At 42.8% G+C, this 21,232-nt stretch overlaps 1 protein-coding gene across 1 annotated transcript in view; it reads right to left on the bottom strand.

The window, feature by feature from the left end:
• Nucleotides 1-20,730, bottom strand: part of LOC112580421 (zinc finger protein 677) — a 32,007-nt gene extending 11,277 nt beyond the window's left edge. Inside the window, exons 1-4 of the mRNA XM_025270141.3 lie at nucleotides 20,271-20,730; nucleotides 18,133-18,202; nucleotides 7,442-7,520; nucleotides 6,071-6,153 (exon numbers count right to left, since the gene is read on the bottom strand). Coding sequence (XP_025125926.3) covers nucleotides 6,071-6,085 — 15 coding nt within the window. The 5' untranslated portion in view covers nucleotides 6,086-6,153; nucleotides 7,442-7,520; nucleotides 18,133-18,202; nucleotides 20,271-20,730. The remainder of the gene's footprint in view (nucleotides 1-6,070; nucleotides 6,154-7,441; nucleotides 7,521-18,132; nucleotides 18,203-20,270) is intronic.
• Nucleotides 20,731-21,232: the final 502 nt, after the last annotated feature.

The following is a 21,232-nucleotide window of genomic DNA, read 5'->3' as shown; positions in this document are numbered from 1 at the left end:
GGAAGTTTTGGCCACAGCAATCAGAGCAGAAAAAGAAATAAAAGGAATCCAAATTGGAAAAGAAGAAGTAAAGCTCTCACTGTTTGCAGATGACATAATCCTCTACATAGAAAACCCTAAAGACTCCACCAGAAAATTACTAGAACTAATCAATGAATATAGTAAAGTTGCAGGATACAAAACCAACACACAGAAATCCCTTGCATTCCTATACACTAATAATGAGAAAATAGAAAGAGAAATTAAGGAAACAATCCCATTCACCATTGCAACAAAAAGAATAAAATATTTAGGAATGTATCTACCTAAGGAAACTAAAGACCTATAATAGAAAACTATAAAACACTGGTGAAAGAAATCAAAGAGGACACTAATAGATGGAGAAATATACCATGTTCATGGATTGGAAGAATCAATATAGTGAAAATGAGTATACTACCCAAAGCAATTTATAGATTCAATGCAATCCCTATCAAGCTACCAACGGTATTCTTCACAGAGCTACAACAAATAATTTCACAATTTATATGGAAATACAAAAAATCTTGAATAGCCAAAGCAATCTTGAGAAAGAAAAATGGAATTGGAGGAATCAACCTGCCTGACTTCAGGCTCTATTACAAAGCCAGAGTCATCAAGACAGTATGGTATTGGCACAAAGACAGAAATATATACCAATGGAACAAAACAGAAAGCCCAGAGATAAATCCACACACATATGGACACCTCATCTTTGACAAAGGAGGCAAGAATATACAATAGATTAAAGACAATCTCTTTAACAAGTGGTGCTGGGAAAACTGGTCAACCACTTGTAAAAGAATGAAACTAGAACACTTTCTAATACCATACACAAAAATAAACTCAAAATGGATTAAAGATCTAAATGTAAGACCAGAAACTATAAAACTCCTAGAGGAGAATATAAGCAAAACACCCTCTGACATACATCACAGCAGGATCCTCTATGACCCACCTCCCAGAATATTGGAAATAAAAGCAAAAATAAACAAATGGGACCTAATTAAACTTAAAAGCTTCTGTACAATAAAGGAAACTATGAGCAAGGTAAAAAGACAGCCTTCAGAATGGGAGAAAATAATAGCAAATGAAGCAACTGACAAACAACTAATCTCAAAAATATACAAGCAACTCCTACAGCTCAACTCCAGAAAAATAAATGACCCAATCAAAAAATGGGCCAAAGAACTAAACAGACATTTCTCCAAAGAAGACATACAGATGGCTAACAAACACATGAAAAGATGCTCAACATCACTCATTATCAGAGAAATGCAAATCAAAACCACTATGAGGTACCATTTCACACCAGTCAGAATGGCTGTGATCCAAAAGTCTACAAGCAATAAATGCTGGAGAGGGTGTGGAGAAAAGGGAACCCTCTTACACTGTTGGTGGGAATGCAAACTAGTACAGCCACTATGGAGAACAGTGTGGAGATTTCTTAAAAAACTGGAAATAGACCTGCCTTATGATCCAGCAATCCCACTGCTGGGCATACACACTGAGGAAACCAGAATTGAAAGAGACACATGTAACCCAATGTTCACTGCAGCACTGTTTATAATAGCCAGGCCATGGAAGCAACCTAGATGTCCATCAGCAGATGAATGGATAAGAAAGCGATGGTACATATACACAATGGAGTATTACTCAGCCATTAAAAAGAATACATTTGAATCAGTTCTAATGAGGTGGATGAAACTGGAGCCTATTATGCAGAGTGAAGTAAGCCATAAAGAAAAACACCAATACAGTATACTAACGCATATATATGGAATTTAGAAAGATGGTAACAATAACTCTGTATACGAGACAGCAAGAGACACTGATGCATAGAATAGTCTTTTGGACTTTGTGGTAGAGGGAGAGGATGGGATAATTTGGGAGAATGGCATTGAAACACGTATAATATCATATATGAAACGAGTCACCAGTCCAGGTTCAATGCACGATACTGGATGCTTGGGGCTGGTGCACTGGGACCACCCAGAGGGATGGTATGGGGAGGGAGGAGGGAGGAGGGTTCAGGATGGGGAACACATGTATACCCGTGGCAGATTCATTTTGATATATGGCAAAACCAATACGATATTGTAAAGTTAAAAAAAAAAAAAATATATCATTTGAAAAAAAAATAAATAAATCATGATGTCTTCTATCTAAACCACAGACTCGCATGTGCATGCATGCTTATCTATAAAAAATTAACTGACACGAGAGGATCCATCTTTTGACAGATTTTTTGGACAATTTTATATCCTTCTTTTATTTACATGTATTTCAACATCTTTCAGACGATAAAAATGTATCCTTTGTACTCAGCTGAGTTTGTCAACAGGACTCTATACTACGCTACCAAAAGAAAACTTGTAAAAACATTAAAAAAAAATAAAAAAAGACTACTTGAATTCAATTCATAATAAAATTACCATATACAAAGACACAAATACAATTTTATCCTTTTAAATTTACCTAACAAGGCATTAACAGAAGCCAAAGACTTTCTTTGCTTTTTTTTTCCATTAATAAAACAGTGATTTGAAATTAGAAGAGTCATTATATTATGACAAAAAAAAAGTATCACAATAGCAAAGTAAAAAAACCTCTTGGAGAATTAAAAATCATGGCAAAAAAGAATATGGAAAAAAATATAGTTATTAAGCAAGACTATCTCAAGAAACATCATGATAGGAAGGAAACATTCAATACATTCCTTCTGAAATTACAGTGGCATGAAAGGAGCAGTCCAGAGGGCCTATCTTTCACCACCACACGATGCACATGAGCAGGGGCCACCGGAAGTAACAGGAGGAAAATCCCAGGGCAAGAGACACAGAGTTTGTCAGAGAGGTGAAACAGGTACTACTCACGTTTGTGAGGACATGGAAAGGTGAAAAGTGCAAGGGTGGAAAAAGACAGAACATGCTAAAGAGAGCAGGGGAGACTGTTATATCAGACAAAATAAACTGAAGAAAAAAAAAAAAAAAACTGCAACAAGATAAATATTGTATAATGATAAAATGGTCAATTTACCAAAAAGCTGTAACAAGTAAAAATATATATACATCTAACATTAGATATCTCAAAAAAATGAAGCAAACATTGAACAGGCATGTACAGACCACATGGCCCAACAAAAGCATAAACCACATGTATCTCAAGGACACATGAAGCATTCTCTATGAGAGACCACATATTAGGCCACAATTAACCATCTTAAGAGACTGATACCAGAAAAGTATCTTCCCTAACAACAACGAAATCAGATCAGTCGCTCAGTTGTGTCTGACTCTTTGTGACCCCATGAATCGCAGCACGCCAGACCTCCCTGTCCATCACCAACTCCCGGAGTTCACTCAGACTCACGTCCATCGAGTCAGTGATGCCATCCAGCCATCCTCATCCTCTGTCGTCCCCTTTTCCTCCTGCCCCCAATCCCTCCCAGCATCAGAGTCTTTTCCAATGAGTCAACTCTTCGCATGAGGTGGCCAAAATAAACACAAGAAAAAAAGAAAATTTCTCAAATGTGGACATTAAACAGCTCACTCTTACACCACAAATGGGTCTAAGAAAAAAATCACATGGAAATTTTTAAATACATGGATGAAAACGAAAAGACAACATTACAAAATTTATAACACACAGAGAACACTGTACTAAAAGGAAAGTCTGAACTGTTAGATGCTTACACTAAAAAAGAGAAAAGATCTTAAATCTGAAATCTATTTTTAGACCTCTAGGAAGCAGAAAACAGAAAACAAACTAAACTCGTTTAGCAGAAGGAAAAAGGTAAATAAGAAACCAGAGATACAATAGAAAGTAGAAAAATATAAAAATCAACGAACCAAGAGTTGATGTTTTGAAAAAACTGTATAGGAAAACTCCCACCTAGACTAAGGAAAAGAGAAAAAAAGATTCAAATAACTAAAAACAGATATGAAACAGGAATGATTAAAACTGAGGTCAAAGAAAGTTTCTAAAGATAAGGAAGTACTATGACCAATAATGCCTATAATGACAGAATATAGGAGATACTGGCAAATTCTCAGAAACATACAAACTATTTTACTTATTAAGAAATAAAAAAAGTGAGAAGTGTTGAAAGTGAAAGTGTTAGCCACTCAGTCGTGTCTGACTCTTTGTGACCTCATGGACTGTAACCCACAAGGCTGCTCTCTGTCCATGGAATTTCTCCAGACAAGAATACTGGACTAGAGAGCCGCTACTTTCTCCAGGGAATCTTCCGACCCAGGGATAGAACCTGGGTCTCCCGCACTGCAGGTAGATTCTTTATGATTTGAGTCACCAGGGAAGCCCATTATAACTAGACAGATTTAAAAAGTAGTCAGAAACCTCTAAGAAAAATACAGGACCAAATTCTCCCAAACATTTACAAAAGAATTACCACTAATCCTGCTAATTCTATGGAGCACGCACGATTCTAATAGTTTGATGATTTCCCAAAGACACAAGAAAGGAAAACTAGAAACCAATACCCCTGACGAATACTGATGCAAAATTAAAATACTTACAAACCAATTTCAACACATATTTAAAAGATCTGGAGAAAGAGACACAGAGATCAGACGGAGCAGGAGGGGAGGAAGGAGAGGGTGAGATGTATGGAGAGAGTAACATGGAAACTTACATTACCATATATAAAGTAGAGAGCCAATGTGAATTTGCTGACTGACTCAGGGAACTCAAACAGGGGCTCTTTAACAACCTACAGGGGTGGGATAGGGAGGAAGATGGGAGGGAGGGCACATATGTATACCTATGGCTGATTCATGCTGGTATTTGGCAGAAAACAACAACTTCTGTAAAGCAATTATCCTTCAATTAAAATAATTTAAGTACATAAATAAAAAGATCTGACACCATAACCAAACGGATTTTATTCATATAAGGCAAGGAGAAGTCAACATGCAAAAATCAATTAATATGACACACTACATTAATAGATTAAAGGGGAAAAAAAAACAGGATCATCTCGATGCAGGAAAAACCATTCGACAAAAATTTGACAACCTTTCAAGGTGGAACACTCAACAAACTACAAACAATAAATTATACCAACATCAACATAATAAATGCCATTATGAAAAGAGCACAACAATGGGGAAAGAATGAAAGCTTTTCCTCTGAGGTCAAGAAGAAGGAAAGGATGCACACTCTGCACTACAGTTCAACAAAGCACTGAAACCCTTAGAACAATTCGATGAGAAAAAGAAATCAAAGGTCCCCAAATTGAAAAAGAAGTAAACTTATCTTCTTTCCAACATGACAAAGTTTCATCAGTAAAAATCATAAAGATTACAAAAGAAACATGCTATATCAAAAAAGGTTCTTTAATAACCACCAAAGGATCAATCAACCAATTAACTCATTAAAACTGCCATGACAATCTTTGTAGAAGCAGAATAAAACATGGTGAAAGTCACAGAACTATTCAAAGAGCAAACAGCAAAACTCTTGAAGAAGGAAGATGGAGGTCTTTCTATTTCAACAACCATTACAAGGTAATCAAGGTGATGTGGTACTGGTATAAAAACAGAGAAATAAACCCACTGAACAGAACACAGTACTCAGACATACTTCTTTGTGTATACGTAAGGTATATTCACAAGGATGTCAAGATACACAAAAAGGAAAGGACAGGTTCAATTGATCTGATTCCCAGATTTGACCAGCTATTGTGCATACTAACACCTGACTTCCACATGCAGTTTCCTTACCCTGGTTGACAGCAGACAGTGCATCCAGATAGGCCCTAAGCAATCCCTGCTGCCCAAGAGCACTGAGACCCCATCCCCAACCTGTGGGTGAGAAGCCCTGCCCAGGATGGTGCCCAGGGGAGCCTCCTCACAAGGGCCAGGTCACCAGGTCATGGGGAGATGGGATCTAAGTGGAGACGACAGGGCCTGAGGGAAGGCCCCGGATTAGTGTGCGTGTACAGGAGGCACACAGGACACTCCAGAGTCAGACACGATTAGCGAGTCCAGAGAAGGGCATTTCAGGAAGGACAGACTAAACATGACTTTACCTGAGAAAAAGCCATGCCTCACTCCTTTTCTTTCCTCTTCCTTAACTTCAGGGCTTCCTCAGGCAACACGAGTCTTCAGAGGTCTATCATTAAAGTTGAAAACATGCTGTTTAATGCTTAGAGTCAACACATCCCCTTCCTGAGCCCCAACCACACACACAGCAAAGCCCTCACCACGAGGAACAGACAGTCCCCTGTGGCCACTGTCTCAGGAGGGACTCAGGATAGTCAACTCCCGCAGAGAGACCAACATGGGACTTTCCCACACTTTCCCTCAGATCACACTCCCCTCCTGGTGAGGCCTCATGTACACAGCAGCAGGAGGCACCTCCGCTGACCAGGCAATCTCCTTCAGGTCACACAGCAGGCCCAGATCCATCCCCACTCAGAACAGAGCATCCCCTCCTCAGCCCAGATCTCAGCCCTCAGGACTGGGAGGACTCAGAGTCCTGATGCTCAGTGAGGGATCCAGACTGGAATCAACTGGGGCATCTTAAACATTCTTGAGCTGTGGACCAACACAAACTACCTGAAGGGGAATCTCTGGTCAGAGGGTACAAAACATGTGTGTCAGGAGCCGCATTAGGCATTACCGAAAAAATGGAGGTAAGGCCCCAACCCCCTCTCCTTGTCCCCCAGGCATGGATCCGGGATGAAGGAGTTAGGTCTTGTGATTCTGACATGTTCTTTCATTTCCTCGGATGAGTTGACTGAAAAGAATGTTAAGTTGCTTATTGTCCTTGAGAGGAGCATGAGAAGGCACAAAGCCTTCTGCAGTTGTGCCCAGAGAATAATCCATAAAGTTAACCATTGACATTTGTTCAAGGATCTTTACAAAGAGTGTTCCAGGATGAGCATGTAGGCTGCAGCTTGAGGCCATGGGAAGGATTGTCATCTGAGATCTATTTGTGAGGGAAATTTTTATGGCAAAGGAAGTTTGCTGAATTTAGGGTTTAGGAATAATTAAGAATAGTTAGAAGTTAAAAATTTAAGGAATGTTGTAGTGCTAGCATATTTTACTATAGTTTATAGAGATTAGGAATTTCAGAGAAATTAATAGCTAGAAGCCGTTTTAAGAGATAGTGAGTTTAGGATGCTAGGGGCAAATGGGATTTAGAAAGATAAGAAATAAACTGAGGAATGTGGTATGCAGCCCAGACATAAGCATGAGTTACAATGTAATCATGAGTTAAAGTAAACAGGATTCTGAGAGAATCGCTGAAGCAGAAACTCTGTTTGAAGGGCAACAATGTTTTATGGAGACAATAAATCTGGGTGAGGGGAAACTGAAAATGCCAAACTTCTGACCTAATGCTTTTGTCAAAGTATAAAAGAGAACCTGAAGCTTGAAATAAACATGCAGTCCCGTACCTTGAGTCAGAGGCTGCATCATTCTCTGCCGACACCACTCATCTCTTCAGGCTGATTCCCTGGCTGCTGGAGCTGGATTCTGGGACATGTGTATGCAAAATGCATCATCAATGAAAAGTGAAGCCTGGACTGAGCACCATTCACAGGAGAAAAGCACCCCCTCCCCAACTCTCTTTTCCTTTCCCAGCCTTACTAAGGTGTAACGAACAAAAATGGTATGAATGTACTGTGTACAAATTGATCATGTGATAGACTCATACACTGAATAATTAATATACTCGAGTAAGTTACATGTCCACCTATGAGTACACTGTATTATTTCTCTCTGGGCGAATTTCAAGGATTTAGAAACACTACAGGAAAGCATGCAGTACCTCAGATCCCCAGAACTTACTTATTTTACAACTGAAAATCTCTACTCTTTGACTACCAGTGCCCCATTTCCCGTTCATCCAGCTCCTGGTAACAGCCTTATTACTCGATGGCTCTATGAGTTTGACAATTCTAGTTTCCACATACTGTCTGTCCTCCTTTGTCAGGCTTATTTAACTTGGCATAATGTTCTCTAGGTTCATTCATTCTGGCATAAATGCAGGATCCTTGATTTTTATATTTATATATAGAGAAAAAATAGTTCATGAGTATACAGCATATAATAAATATTTCTATACCACACTTTTGTTACCTATTCTTTTGTCAAGAGACATCTGGGCTGTGTCTACGCCTTGGCTACTGCAAATCCAGTCACACTCATGGGACTGTGGACATATCCCTGAAAAACTGATTGCTTTTCCTTTGGATATCTGTCAGAAATGGCTTTGACAGACTGTAGGCCTGTTCTATATTAATTTGTTAAGGAACTTCCATTTTCCAAGATAGCAGTACCATTTACATTACCACCACAGTGCAGTTAAGATTCCGTGTTTTCTGTACTGTCCCTGTATGTGTGCTTATTTGGGGAGGGACAGGAGTGGATAACAGAGAACGCAGCCTGGCAGCAAGACAGTTGCAGCTGCATCTTCTAGAGGACAAGCCTCCAGGCTGCAGATCACTGTGGCATCACTGCCCTCTGATTTTTTGGAGACATCCTCCCCTACGTCATAGGACTTTATGACTCTTCTCAGGTTGGGCCCAGAGATCCCTATCGAGCAGGACCATCTTATAACACGCATTCTGTGATCTTAACCTTAGTACTCCTATTTTCCCAGCGGGACTCAAACAAACTTACAGACTTTCATGGTGTCCAAGAGAGTGTCCACAGAGCCCACAATGAGCCTTGAACCCTCTTATACAAACACAAAGCATTCCAAGCCCTGATAACTCATGCATGAGGCAAAATACAAAAGAGGACACCCAAGGATCCACAGACACAAGACACCATATTTTCATTTACAGTGAGTGATCCAGGTCAAACATCGAAATCTCCAAAGACTATGAAAAAGACGGATCATTCCAATGATGCACATGGCCCACTGAGACCTCAGCATCTTCCAAGGAAACACTCCAGATTCTCTTGGTATCTTCCCAAATGCACATGAACCTTTCTTCACCAGCAACCCCAAGTACACAATGATACCAAAGATGATGCAAAAAATGACCTGAGATGTTCCCTGTTACTCTATGGTGCCCGCCTGCTAAAAGAGCCAACAAAACCCAGGGCGTGGAGTGGATGCTGGGGGCACCTGCTAGAACCAGCCCCTCAAGCCCAAGGCTTCCATCCTCCTGCAACCACAGGTGCCTGTGGGCTCAGCCCAGGCCACAGTTCTAACAGTGGAAAAGACTTCTCCTGGCTGAATTCCACGTCCTTCATTGCTGCTCACGTGTGGTCACAAATTGTCAAATCCAACCTCTGCAGGCAAGTGTCAGCCTCAGCACTGCTGTCCCGGGAACACGAGCCAAGACATTGGAACCTCAAACCATTCTATGCGGGCTCTCCAACACACCCGATCCCAGGTTCTCCAGTCTGAACTGAGACATTCTTTTCCAAAAGATCCACACCCGCCTTGCCCCTGCAACTACACTTGGGATGGGCGCATGCTCCATTCACTGGGCTCACCCTGATGCCCCCAAGTACTGCCACAAGCCTCCTGCAGACCCCACCAGGCTCCCTCCGCTTTCCCCATTTGTCTACCTCTCCTCCCTGCATGACTGGACTAAGCAAGACTAAAGTGCACTGGGGTTTCTTGGCAAAGGGGATCATAAGAGGAGTGCCCACGAGCTACCACCCAAAGGACACTGCACGTGCAGTATGGAAACCAAGAGACTGGCCCTCCTGGGAAAGTCTGCCACCACCTGGGGACACTATGGAGTCCAGGTACAAAGGCATTTAAGATGATGAAGTCTCAAAGCAAGGGTCTCCAGGTCTCACTATCTCCTGTTTTCTCCACCCACACCTACTTGGAAGATATTCTAGCTCTTGGGGTGTGCGGGGGGCAGCGTCTCCTTCCTGCCCCATTAGATTTTGGATTTCTGCTCATCCTCAGCACACTGAAATTACGGTCGCTGACACTGAGCACATGAACTCCTAGAAAGCAAAGCTGCTGTCCACGATGGTGACTGGTCCTGGATGGACAGAGCTTAGATCTGGGGGCTGCAGAGGACTAAACCCAGCAGACTAAACATGGGGACATCTTAGCCCACTGCTTGAGGACACCAGCTCTGTAGGGCTTTTCAGGACTTCCTATATTTCTTGGCTCATCTTTTGAGTAATTAAGTAGTCACATGGGGTAAAGATCAATTACAGCTGAAATGTCCAGAACATGGGAAACATCTTCATCACCTGCCCTGTTCTCTTGGTCTTCCCTGAGGATTATTCAGCCCAACCCATAGTCCTGTCATCTAAAGACATTTCCAGTGGCTTCTGTTGGCTCTTTTAGCAGGCAGGCACCATAGAGTAACAGGGATAAAGTACACCATAGAGTAACAGGTACTGCAGCCATGCTGGGAAGAAGAGGAACACTATGAGCCCTAAAAAGAGGGGAACCAGGAAGGACTCAAAATAACCCTTGAAGAAGGGCAGTAATTTCTGCTGAGGGCAACTGATACAGAGGCAATAAACCTGGGTAACATGAGAGAGACTGTTAGGAGGGGATGGGGAGACCTCTCTGAGCCTAGACTTGAAGGGTGACAAAGGGCCTGAGCCAGGGTGACCTGAAGGTGAGAAAAGGAACTACAAAGTCAGACAGAAATGGTTTTGGTATTTGGAAACAGAGAAAAGGTAAATGAGACCAGGACAGGCTGAACCATGAGCAAAGGGTCACCTCCCAGGATGAGGCTGGAGACACTGACAGGGCCCTGAGCTTGACAGAGGGCTGTGGAGCCACAGCGAGGAGTCAAGCTTTTGTCCAAGAACACATGAAAGCCAGTGGAGGTCTGAACATCAGGACGTAAAACAAAAAAAAACTCCCTTCACATTTAGCCTTATTCATAGAAGTCATCTAATTCTGAGCCTGTGATCCTGCCCCATCCTACAGTTTTCCTTTTCGTTTTTCATTGAGGGAGGACTGCGATCTATTTAAAATTCTAATTACCACCAGAATCTCCCTCCAAACCAGAACTGCCACACACAGACACACAGCCAATTTGGCTAATCATTTCAGGGGTCAGTGTTGCTCACGCTCAGAGTTTCCGGTCTAGTCTTTCATCTCCATGTTACAAGTGGGCTCCCTCAGGCCCAGAGAGAAGCTGTTTATGAGAAGGTCTGAGCTGAGTGAAGAGAACCGGGTATAACTGAATAATGAAATGGGAGGCTGAAGGGCAAGGGGGCCAAGTTTGTCCTTATTGTCCATCCCATTTAAGACCAGGAACATCTGTCATGTATCTGAGCAAAAGAAACTTTTCTTTCAAGATTGGGTCAAAGTGATACCAAGCAGGTAATTCTTTATTATAAGACTGCAGTAAAATATTTTAAAAATACAGAATTGCAAATATATATCCACTGGTACAAAAAAATCAGTGTAAGCAGTCAGCTAAGAAACAGGAGCTGAGCAATCTTTTTCATTATGAATAGAGAGGCTCTGTTGGAGGTTCCAGGTCAATCCAGCCCATCCTTCCTTATTTGCACAGAAAAGTCAAAAAGGGACCTGAGGGAAACATCTTCATATCACCGCATAGCTCACTTTTTTTCACTGATCATAGAAAATGGAGAAAACAGACCATTGGACTAACCAGATAACTAGGTGTTTTTTTTTTTTGAAAGGAAAGAACGAAGCATTTTATTTTGTTGGTTTTATCATGTTAAATGTTCTTTTATTTTCCCTTTTCTCAAAGAAATGCCTTTAATTTCACAAGATCTAATGTCATACCTCCGTTATTCTCTGGTAAAGAGCTGAGACCAGAAATATCCATTTGTGTGTGCACACATAAACACATACACACAATTCATGTCTTTGGTAAAACCACAGTTGAAAATATATCTATTTTATTACACGATGTTGAGAGGGTAACAGGCAGGAAGGCCAGTGGGTCTCCAAAGGGAGGAAATAGGCTGCAAGTGTCAGACATTTTTAACTCTTTTAAGCAGCAGGAGGAAACAAACTACCGATATTTTTTTCCTTCTCTGTACAAATTTAAAAGGAGGTTTCACTTAAAATACTGTGTTGTCATAATGACACCTGGGGTCAGACACTCAAGACAATCAGGATTGAAGGTGCCCAGGGGTCCCACACAAGCTCCTGTCCTAATTACACCTGAGGAACCCTGGGTATTAATAACTGTCGGGGGCCAATCCGTCGATTTCCATTTAGATACTGGGCAATTTACTCCGTGCTTACTGAAGCCCCTGGCCCACTTCCTTCCCGAACCACTTCCGTAATGGGACTGTCTGGACAAGCCAAAGGGTATTATTTCAGTTATTCTTTATGTTGTAACTGAGATTCTGTGCTATTTTCACACGAGTTTCTGATTGTGCCAGAGTCTCCCTCACCCCTTTTGGGGAGGAATATACTGAACAAGGTTGATGCCTCTGTTTTCATAAATATGGAGCCCTCCCTTTCCCTTTAGTTGAACAAAATATAAATCCTAGAGTATGGGCTGATGGAAAATCTGTGGGTCAAGCACAAAATGCTATTCCTATAGTTGTCAAGCTCAAAGACCCACACTTATTTCTACATAAGAAGCAGTATCCACTGAAACCTGAGGTTAAGGAAGGGTTAAAACCCATCATCGAAAATTTAAAGGAGCAGGGACTATTAGTTCCCTGTAACAGTCCATGCAACACTCCTATTTTGGGTATAAAGAAATCAAATGGTAAATGGAGACTAGTTCAAGATTTACGAATAATAAATGAGGCTGTAATTCCTTTACACCCCGTGGTGCCTAATCCTTATATTCTATTGTCTGAAATTCCTGAACGAGCCAAATATTTCTCAGTAATTGATTTGAAAGATGCTTTCTATGCTGTGCCTTTGGCGGAAGAAAGCAAATTTCTATTTGCCTTTGAAGACCCTATGCACCCAGCTTCTCAGTTAACCTGGACAGTTTTGACCCAGGGATTTCGTGACAGTCCTCACTTATTTGGACAAAGTTTGTCAAGGGATCTACAAAACTTTAATAGCTCTGAAGTGGTGGTGTTACAATATGTAGATGATATTTTGCTCTGTGCTGAGACAGAGGAAGCTTGTTCAGGAGCCTTAGAAGATTTCTTAAACTTTCCGGCAGGCTGCAGTTATAAGGCATCAAGAGAAAAGGCTCAGCTTTGTCAACAATCTGTTAGATATCTGGGCCTAATCATATCAGAAGGGACTAGGACCATAGGCCCTAAGAAAATTAAATCCATACTAAATCATCCCCTACCTATGACTTTAAGACAATTGAGAAGATTTCTGGGAATCACAGGCTATTGTCATATTTGGATTCTGGGTTATGGGGAACTTGCCCAGACTTTACATAAACTTATAGCTGAAACTCAGCAGGCCCCAACAGACAAACTGTTTGGTCTCCAGATACTCAAAAGGCTTTTAAGGTTCTTCAGACTGCCCTCCTGCAAGCTCCTGCTTTCAGCTTGCTACAGGGTCAGGATTTAATTTGTCACTGAAAGAAAAGGTATGGCCTTGGGAATTTTGACACAAGCCTGAGGGCTTCACCAGCAACCTACCGCATATCTAAGCAGAAAATCAGATGTAATTTCATGTGCTTGGGCCCACTGCCTAAGAGTAATTGGGGCAGCGGCTTTATTAGCACCTGAAGCTTTAAAAATAATTAATGGATGAAATCTTACTGTACTGACTTCTGATAAAGTGAGTGGAATCTTAAATTCTAAGGTTAATATTTGGATGACAGACAGTAGACTTCTTAAATATCAGTCACTGTTGTTAGAAGGACCAGTAACTAAGCTTAAAGTTTGTGGAAACTGAAATCCTGCCACGTTCCTTCCTGAGAAGGAAAATGAAACACCTGATCACGATTGTTCCCAGTTCCGAACTTTAAACTACGCAGGTTGGGAGGATATAAGGGATACCGCATTAGACAATCCTGACATGGAAATATTTACAGATGGCAGTTCTTTTGTTTGGGATGGAAAGCATAAAGCAGGTTACGCCACGGTGACTGCTGAACAGGTTTCAGAAAGAAAATCTCTCCCCCAGGGAACCAGTGCTCAGTTAGCGGAGCTTGTGGCTCTGACCCGAGCTCTAGAGTTAAGCAAAGGGCAGCGGGTAAATATCTACACAGATTCTAAGTATGCTTATTTGACTTTACATGCTCATGCTGCAATACGGAAAGAAAGACAGTTTAAAACAGCAACAGGAGAACCTATTAAGCATTTCAGAGAGATCGAGAGACTTTTAACTGCTATATATTGTCCTAAAGAAGAAACTGTTATGCATTGCAAAGGGCACAGCAGGGATAAAGCAGCTGAAGGTGATCAGCTGGCTGACTGTCAAGCCAGAAAAGCAGCACTTTATGAAACCCCTTCACTGCAGAGGCCTTTGATCTGGACAGGTCCTGTGGAACAGGAAAAAACACAATATACTGAGGAAGAATTAGAAAGATATGAGAAAAGAGGAACTAAGATTACAGATAATGGATGGTTACAGTCCGAAGATGGATGATTAATAATTCCTGAAAATGCTCTATGGAAAATTCTTATGGGTTTACACCAGAGTTTTCATTTGGGTGCAGAGAGTACTTACCAAATGGCTTCTTGTTTGTTTGAAGGTAAAAACGTAATGAAAACGTTAAAGAATATTATCAAAAGGTGTGAGGTTTGTCAGAAAAATAACCCAAAGACTGAGAACCTAGCAATAGGTGGATTACAACGAAGTGGAAAGTATCCTGGAGAGGCCTGGGAAATTGATTTTACTCATATGCCAAAAGCTAATTGATATTCTTGCTTACAAGTTTGGGTAGATACTTTTACTGGATGGATTGAAGCTTTTCCCTGTTGTAGTAAGCAGGCTAAGGAGGGTATAAAGATTTTACTCCATGAAATTATCCCCAGGTTTGGGCTGTCAAGGAGCCTTCAGAGTGACAATGGCTCCACATTTAAAGCTGCTGTAACTCAGGGGGTATCTAAAGCTCTAGAAATAGAATATCACTTACACTGATAAAGATTGGGAGACCCCAATCTTCAGGAAAGGTTGAAAAAGCTAATGACATTATCAAAACATATACCTTTGACAACAATCGTATGTGATGCCCCTTCTTCATCTGATGACATCTACCAACCCTAAAATGGACTGGTGCAACACTTTGTACTTTAACTATGGACATAACGTGACTTAATTTTGATTATACATTGTCTCAGTTTAATGACTATTTAGCTACACATAAGGCAAATATGTCTGGATCTAATGGTTTTTTACCTGACGTTTATCAAATATTGGGATGTTATACGGCTAACTCCTGAAAAAGGACATCTAGTATCTACTGCCCCTATATGCTGGGAACAAACAGAGCCATCCCCAAAAGTTAGCCAACAACTTAATTACAATGATTGGAAACAATTGGGATTTTTGCCTCAGGAAATATGCAACGTAATCATTCCCGTGTTTTCCAACCCCAATTCAGGTCCTCCCTTGTCTGGCCAGGCACTAATTGGGACTAGATATCTGTCAGCTGGCTTGCTCCAAACGGGACCTATTGGATATGCGGCTCTCACCTATGGCCATGGCTTCCCCTTGGTTGGATAGGGAGATGCACCCTGGGTCTAGCCTTTACTCACGGCTTTATGTTTTCAGAGCTTCCAGAAAAGCCTGCTAATTTACACCACCTTAAAACTCGGTGAGCAAGGTCTGTATTTCACTGGTACGATTATTTGGCTGAAGTCTTCGTTCCCTCTTTGGGAACTACAGATGTTATGCTACGAGTGGATGCTTTGACTAATTTTACTCAACAGGCATTACAAGATTCTCAAAAAGCTATTTCAGCTCTTAATGCTGAATAAGCACTAATTGGAAAGGTGGTTTTACAAAACAGATTGGCTTTAGATATTCTGACAGCTGCGCAAGGAGGAACTTGTGCCATTATTCATACCCAATGCTGTACATATACACCTGATATGAGCACTAATGTTACTCATTTTACTAAACACATGAACAAGATGACTGGGGCTATGGATATTCCTGAAGCCTCAATTGCCTCATTTTGGGAGATGTTAACTAGTGCCCCATGGTGGAAAACTATCTTACTTACAATAATTCTGATTGTTTTGTTTTTGCTGTTTGCTCCCTGCATCTGTAACTGTGTAACTGGATTTGTTTCTAGTTGCATGAAAGCTTTTAAGTGACAAATGGTTGTGTTAGGGGAAGCACACTGATTGAAATCGCCCACCCTGGCCAGGCACCATAGTAACCATTTGCATGAGTTGTTTTATGACAGGAGATCCTGATAAGGAATACGGAACTAATGAGCCACACCAACCTGAAGAGTTCGGGAAAGGTCGAAAGGAGACATGGGGTGTCTGTCCACTTCCCAGAATCCCTCTCGCTGGCATTCATCTTGGCTTAGCGATGTGTGCGCCACCAGGAAAGACTCCGAATTAGAATGGTTGGCTAAAGACCACCCGGAAACTAATCTCATCACCATAAAACCCAAGACTGTGAGCCACGTGGCAGAGCAGTTCTCCTGGGTTCCCTTTCCCTACTGTTCTCCATGCAGGTGCCCTTTCCCAATAAAATCTCTTGCTTTGTCAGCACACGTGTCTCCTCGGACAATTCATTTCCGAGTGTTAGACAAGAGCCCAGTTTCGGGCCCTGGCAGGGGTCCCCCTTCCTGCAATAGTTGCTCAAACTCCTGCTACTGCTGCAGCTTCTTCCAACTACTATTTGGGGCCCCTGGATCAGACATCTTCGGTATGAGGGTTAGGAGAATATGTTGCCTCACCAATTTAGGGACAACACCCCTTGTCAGCTTGAAAGCAGTTATGGAACGAGAATGATGCCCCTTTTCCCTAGGCAACATAATTCTTCTAAAAGAAAAGGGGGCAATGAGACGATAACAGGCAGGAAGGCCAGGGGTCTCCAAATGGAGGAAATAGGCTGCAAGTGTCAGACATTTTTATCTCTCTTAAGTGGCAGGAGGAAACAAACTAGCGATATTTTTTTCCTTCTCTATACAAATTTAAAAGGAGATTTCTTTTAAAATACTGTGTTGCCATAATGATACCTGGTTTCACCTGAAGTTAACTATTCTCAAACCTTGAGTTAACCAATGCATTTTTCTTATGGAAATGTTTGTCTTAAACTATGTTAATGGACTATGCATTTACTCCAGACTCTGTCTTCAAGTTGGTTCTGCCTAATGGCTCAGAACCTACTTCACAAACCAGTATGTTGTACTCAGATACTGTTCCCCTAATCTATGTAAACAAAACTATTTGTATGGTAATCTGCCTTTCTACAAGATTCAAGTTAATCATTTTATGGCCTGGGATGAATCATCTGGTGCCAAGATTATCCCAAAATGCATCTTATGGACCAGGGGCCTGGTGCCATTCTGAGTTTTAAAACATTCCTTTCCTTCATTTACAGACTGCTACTGACTATAATGACACCCACTCCAGTACTCTTGCCTGGAAAATCCCATGGATGGTGGAGCCTGGTAGGCTGCAGTCCACGGGGTCGCTAAGAGTCTAAGAGTCGGACACGACTGAGCAACTTCACTTTCCCTTTTCACGTTCATGCATTGGAGAAGGAAACGGCAACCCACTCCAGTATTCTTGCCTGGAGAACCCCAGGGTCAGAGGAGCCGGTTGGGCTGCTGTCTAAGGGGGCGCACAGAGTCGGACACGACTGACACGACTTAACAGCAGCAGCAGCACCCCCCCCCCCCCCCATTCTGAACCCTCTTCCACCTCCCTCCTCACCAGATCTCTCTGGGTAGTTCCAGAGCACTGGCTTTGGGTGCCCTGCTTCGTGCATCGAACTTGCACTGATCATTCTATCTTACATACGGTAATTTACATGTTTCAATGCTATTCTCTCAAATCATCCCACCCTCACCTTCTCCCACTGAGTCCAAAAGTCTGTTCTTTACATCTGTGTCTCCCTTTGTTGCCCTGCATGTAGGATCACTGGTACCATCTTTCTAAATTCCATATATATGCATTAATATACAGTATTTCTCTTTCTCTTTCTGACTTATTTCACCCTGTATAATAGGCTCTAGGTTCATCTACCTCATTAGAACTGATAAACGAGGTGACATTTTTGCTAAGTATGGCACAAAATAGTCTAAGATGATTTACTACTTACCAAAGAAAATTTCAAATGTATGAGATGAGGGGAAGAAAGCACTCAGGCAAGGAATGAATCTGAAAAAAAGCTGAAACAAAAACTGTGAATTAATTTTAATCTAAAAATCTGGTGTCAAAGTTTAAAAAAATGTGGAGAATAATCATATTTAGAAAAGGATGATACAAGTAGAATACTGGAAACTAAAAAAGCTTATTTCTGAAGTTAAAAATGATTACAGAAACAGAATGAATTAAGACCTATTCTAAGATACAAAAAGCACCATACATAAAGAAAGGAGAAAATGTGAATCCGTTTTAAAAAAAAAAGTGTCCCCTTAAAAACACTACCCAATAATGCCACAGTGGATAAGAATCTGCCTGACAATGCAGGGGACATGGGTTCTATCCCTGGTTCAGGAAGATCCCACAAGTACAAGCAACTAAGCCTGTGCACAACTACTGAGCCTGTGCTTTAGAACATGGGAGCCACAACTCCTGAGCCCGGGAAACAGAACCGAAGACAGCACAGCCAAAAAAATTAATTAAAAAAAAAAAAAAGCTACCACAGAGTGACACTCTAGAGTCATTCATTTCTTGCCCCAGGTCTCTTCTTCCTTGACCTTTATCTCATGATAGGACAAGGGAAGGAGGTCACTCACAACTCAGTGAATCAAGCCACTGCCCCAGGCTCAACAGGGTTTGCAAATGAAAGTCATCTTCTGCCACAAGTAATAAAAAAGGACACAAGCCTTATAGACAGGAGTTTTGAAATTCTCAGCCTCCTCTGTATAACTAAAAAAATCATCTGTATCCAAACAACTGGCCACACCTGGATCGAGCTTATCCCTCTGTTCACCGATTTCCCTATTTGATCTGGGTCTCGGGGTCTCTTTTTCTCCCCCTCTGCTCTCCTGTTGTTCCTGTCCTATTTCCTCCTTCACACGTGTCCTGTTCCAGGCTGCTGCAATTCGTTCCCCCTCGAAATGCTCTCTCTCTCCAACCTTCCTGAGTTTTTCAAAAATCCATACCTATGTCTGCCTCTTTCTTCCCCCATTTCGGCTCCCTCTCTGCGCTCCAGATTACTCCCCTTCTCTCGCTGTGACTCTCCCTTCCTCCCACTCTCTGGCAGCCCATGTGGCTATGCTTCCTTCCAGCCCCTTTCTTCCTCTGCTCCTTACCTCTTTCTCTGCCAGCACCATGAAACCGACCACCTCAGATTGAGACGCAAACCCTTGTGGCGGGACTCCAACCCGGTGAAAACACAACTCGGGACTCTAACCCAAGAGGCCTGGACTCAAACCCGGCCAAAACCCAGTTAGGGACTCTCCACCTCCGACGTCCCTCATCGCCCTTCGCCTCCCCGCTCCCATCACTGATACAGGGCAGTTTTCCCTATGCTGTTTTCCAATCCCTGGAGATCTGGCTTTCTAACTTATTAATACTTCTCTATTTTACTCACTTGGCTATTTTCAAGGCTTAACCTCTTTGACTTGACTATCCCTTTGCAAATCCCTCAGCCATTCTCACGGAGAAGGCAATGGCAACCCACTCCAGTACTCTTGCCTGGAAAATCCCATGGACAGAGGAGCCTGGTAGGCTACAGTCCATCGCTAAGAGTCGGACAGGACTGAGCGACTTCACTTTCCCTTTTCACTTTCATGCATTGGAGAAGGAAATGGCAACCCACTCCAGTGATCTTGCCTGGAGAATCCAAGGGACTGGGCAGCCTGGTGAGCTGCCATCTATGGGGTCGCACAGGATCCGACAGGACTGAAGCGACTTAGCAGGAGCAGGAGCAGGAGCAGGAGCAGGAGCAGCAGCCATTCTCAGTTTTCCTATTGGTTCTCCCTGATGCTTTTCTCCTCAGTTGCAGTTATTTCTCTCAGTCCTTCTGACTCTGCGTCTCCTGATCCTCCTGCCTCCTGAATTTACTGAGTGGGCCACAGAACGAGACGCCCCCGGACCGGAAGATCACCTTTTCCGACCGAGCTGAATTGGGCATGGAACAGCACTGGCTGTCACAAGGCTGCACCAGGTCACCTACCCTATGCGGGGTGAGGGGACGGGCTGACAGGAAAGGGGCCTGCTGCTGGGCAGAAGGACCGGCCTCAGGAGACGCGAGGACAGACGGGCTGAGAGGGAGCGGGGCGGACTCACCGGAATCCCGGGACCTGGGAGAGGGCGCGCGGACTATCTGGGCTCTGCCTCCAGCGGTCGAGAAGACGACGCGGCGGGCGCGACTCCAACTCGCGAGAGAGGGCTTTATTTGGCGAGGCCAGAGGTTAAAAAAGGGTTTTAAGCAGGAAAATGTCGCCAGAGGCGGTGTCTACGCGGACCGAGGGCCGAAACCGCCTCAGTAACACTTAAAACCCAAACGAAAAAATGACTGGTCCGCAACGGTAGCGGCAGCGTTTATTCGGGGCCGCGTACTGGGTACCAGGGCTTTCAGGTCGCTGGCAATTCCCACACCAAGAGGACGAGTGAGCGGGGGCGGAGGTGGGGATTGGAGGGGTGGCGAGCTCTGCAAACTTACTCTAGAAGGAAGCTTAGGCGCCGCTCGGGCACCTCGGCTCCGCATTCTCCAACTTCCGGCTCTGGGTGAAAGGGCTTTTGGTTTTAGAGCCGCGGCTTCCGACCAGGGGCGGGGCGAGCACCGGCTGTGCGCAGAGTTTGTGGGAGGGGCGGGCCGCGGAGGGGGGTGGGGCCTATTACCTTGACAGCTTTAAGTTATCTTCTGCAACACTGCTCAGGTAACAACTTCAAGGTATGTCGGAAGCCAAGCTACTTCCTCTTAAGACTAAAAGGGTTTATTCTCAATAAAAAGCTGTTTTTCACAGCATGTTGTGCTCAGATCCTGCTAGTGAGGCTGAAGCAATTCAGGGATCTGGGAACTTGGGCAGTTTTAACAAACAAGAATGGGACTAGTCTCTTTATTACAAATACAAAACTCTGCCTGGGGAGAAATGGGCTATTCCCTACTAACACCCTACAAAACAGCAAACAGTATAGTGCTGAGTTCAACAAACTCAGGATCAGTACCTGGGTGTCTGAGATGGAGGACTTGAGGGATGTGATCATTTGGATCACTAACCACAGCCTTTTAAGAGCAAGACACTTTA

The sequence above is a fragment of the Bubalus bubalis genome, chromosome 18, assembly GCF_019923935.1.
Source record: "Bubalus bubalis isolate 160015118507 breed Murrah chromosome 18, NDDB_SH_1, whole genome shotgun sequence".
NCBI classification, from domain to species: Eukaryota; Metazoa; Chordata; class Mammalia; order Artiodactyla; family Bovidae; genus Bubalus; species Bubalus bubalis.
The sequence above is the reverse complement of the archived record's forward strand: the minus strand, read 5'-3'. Positions and strand labels throughout refer to the sequence as shown.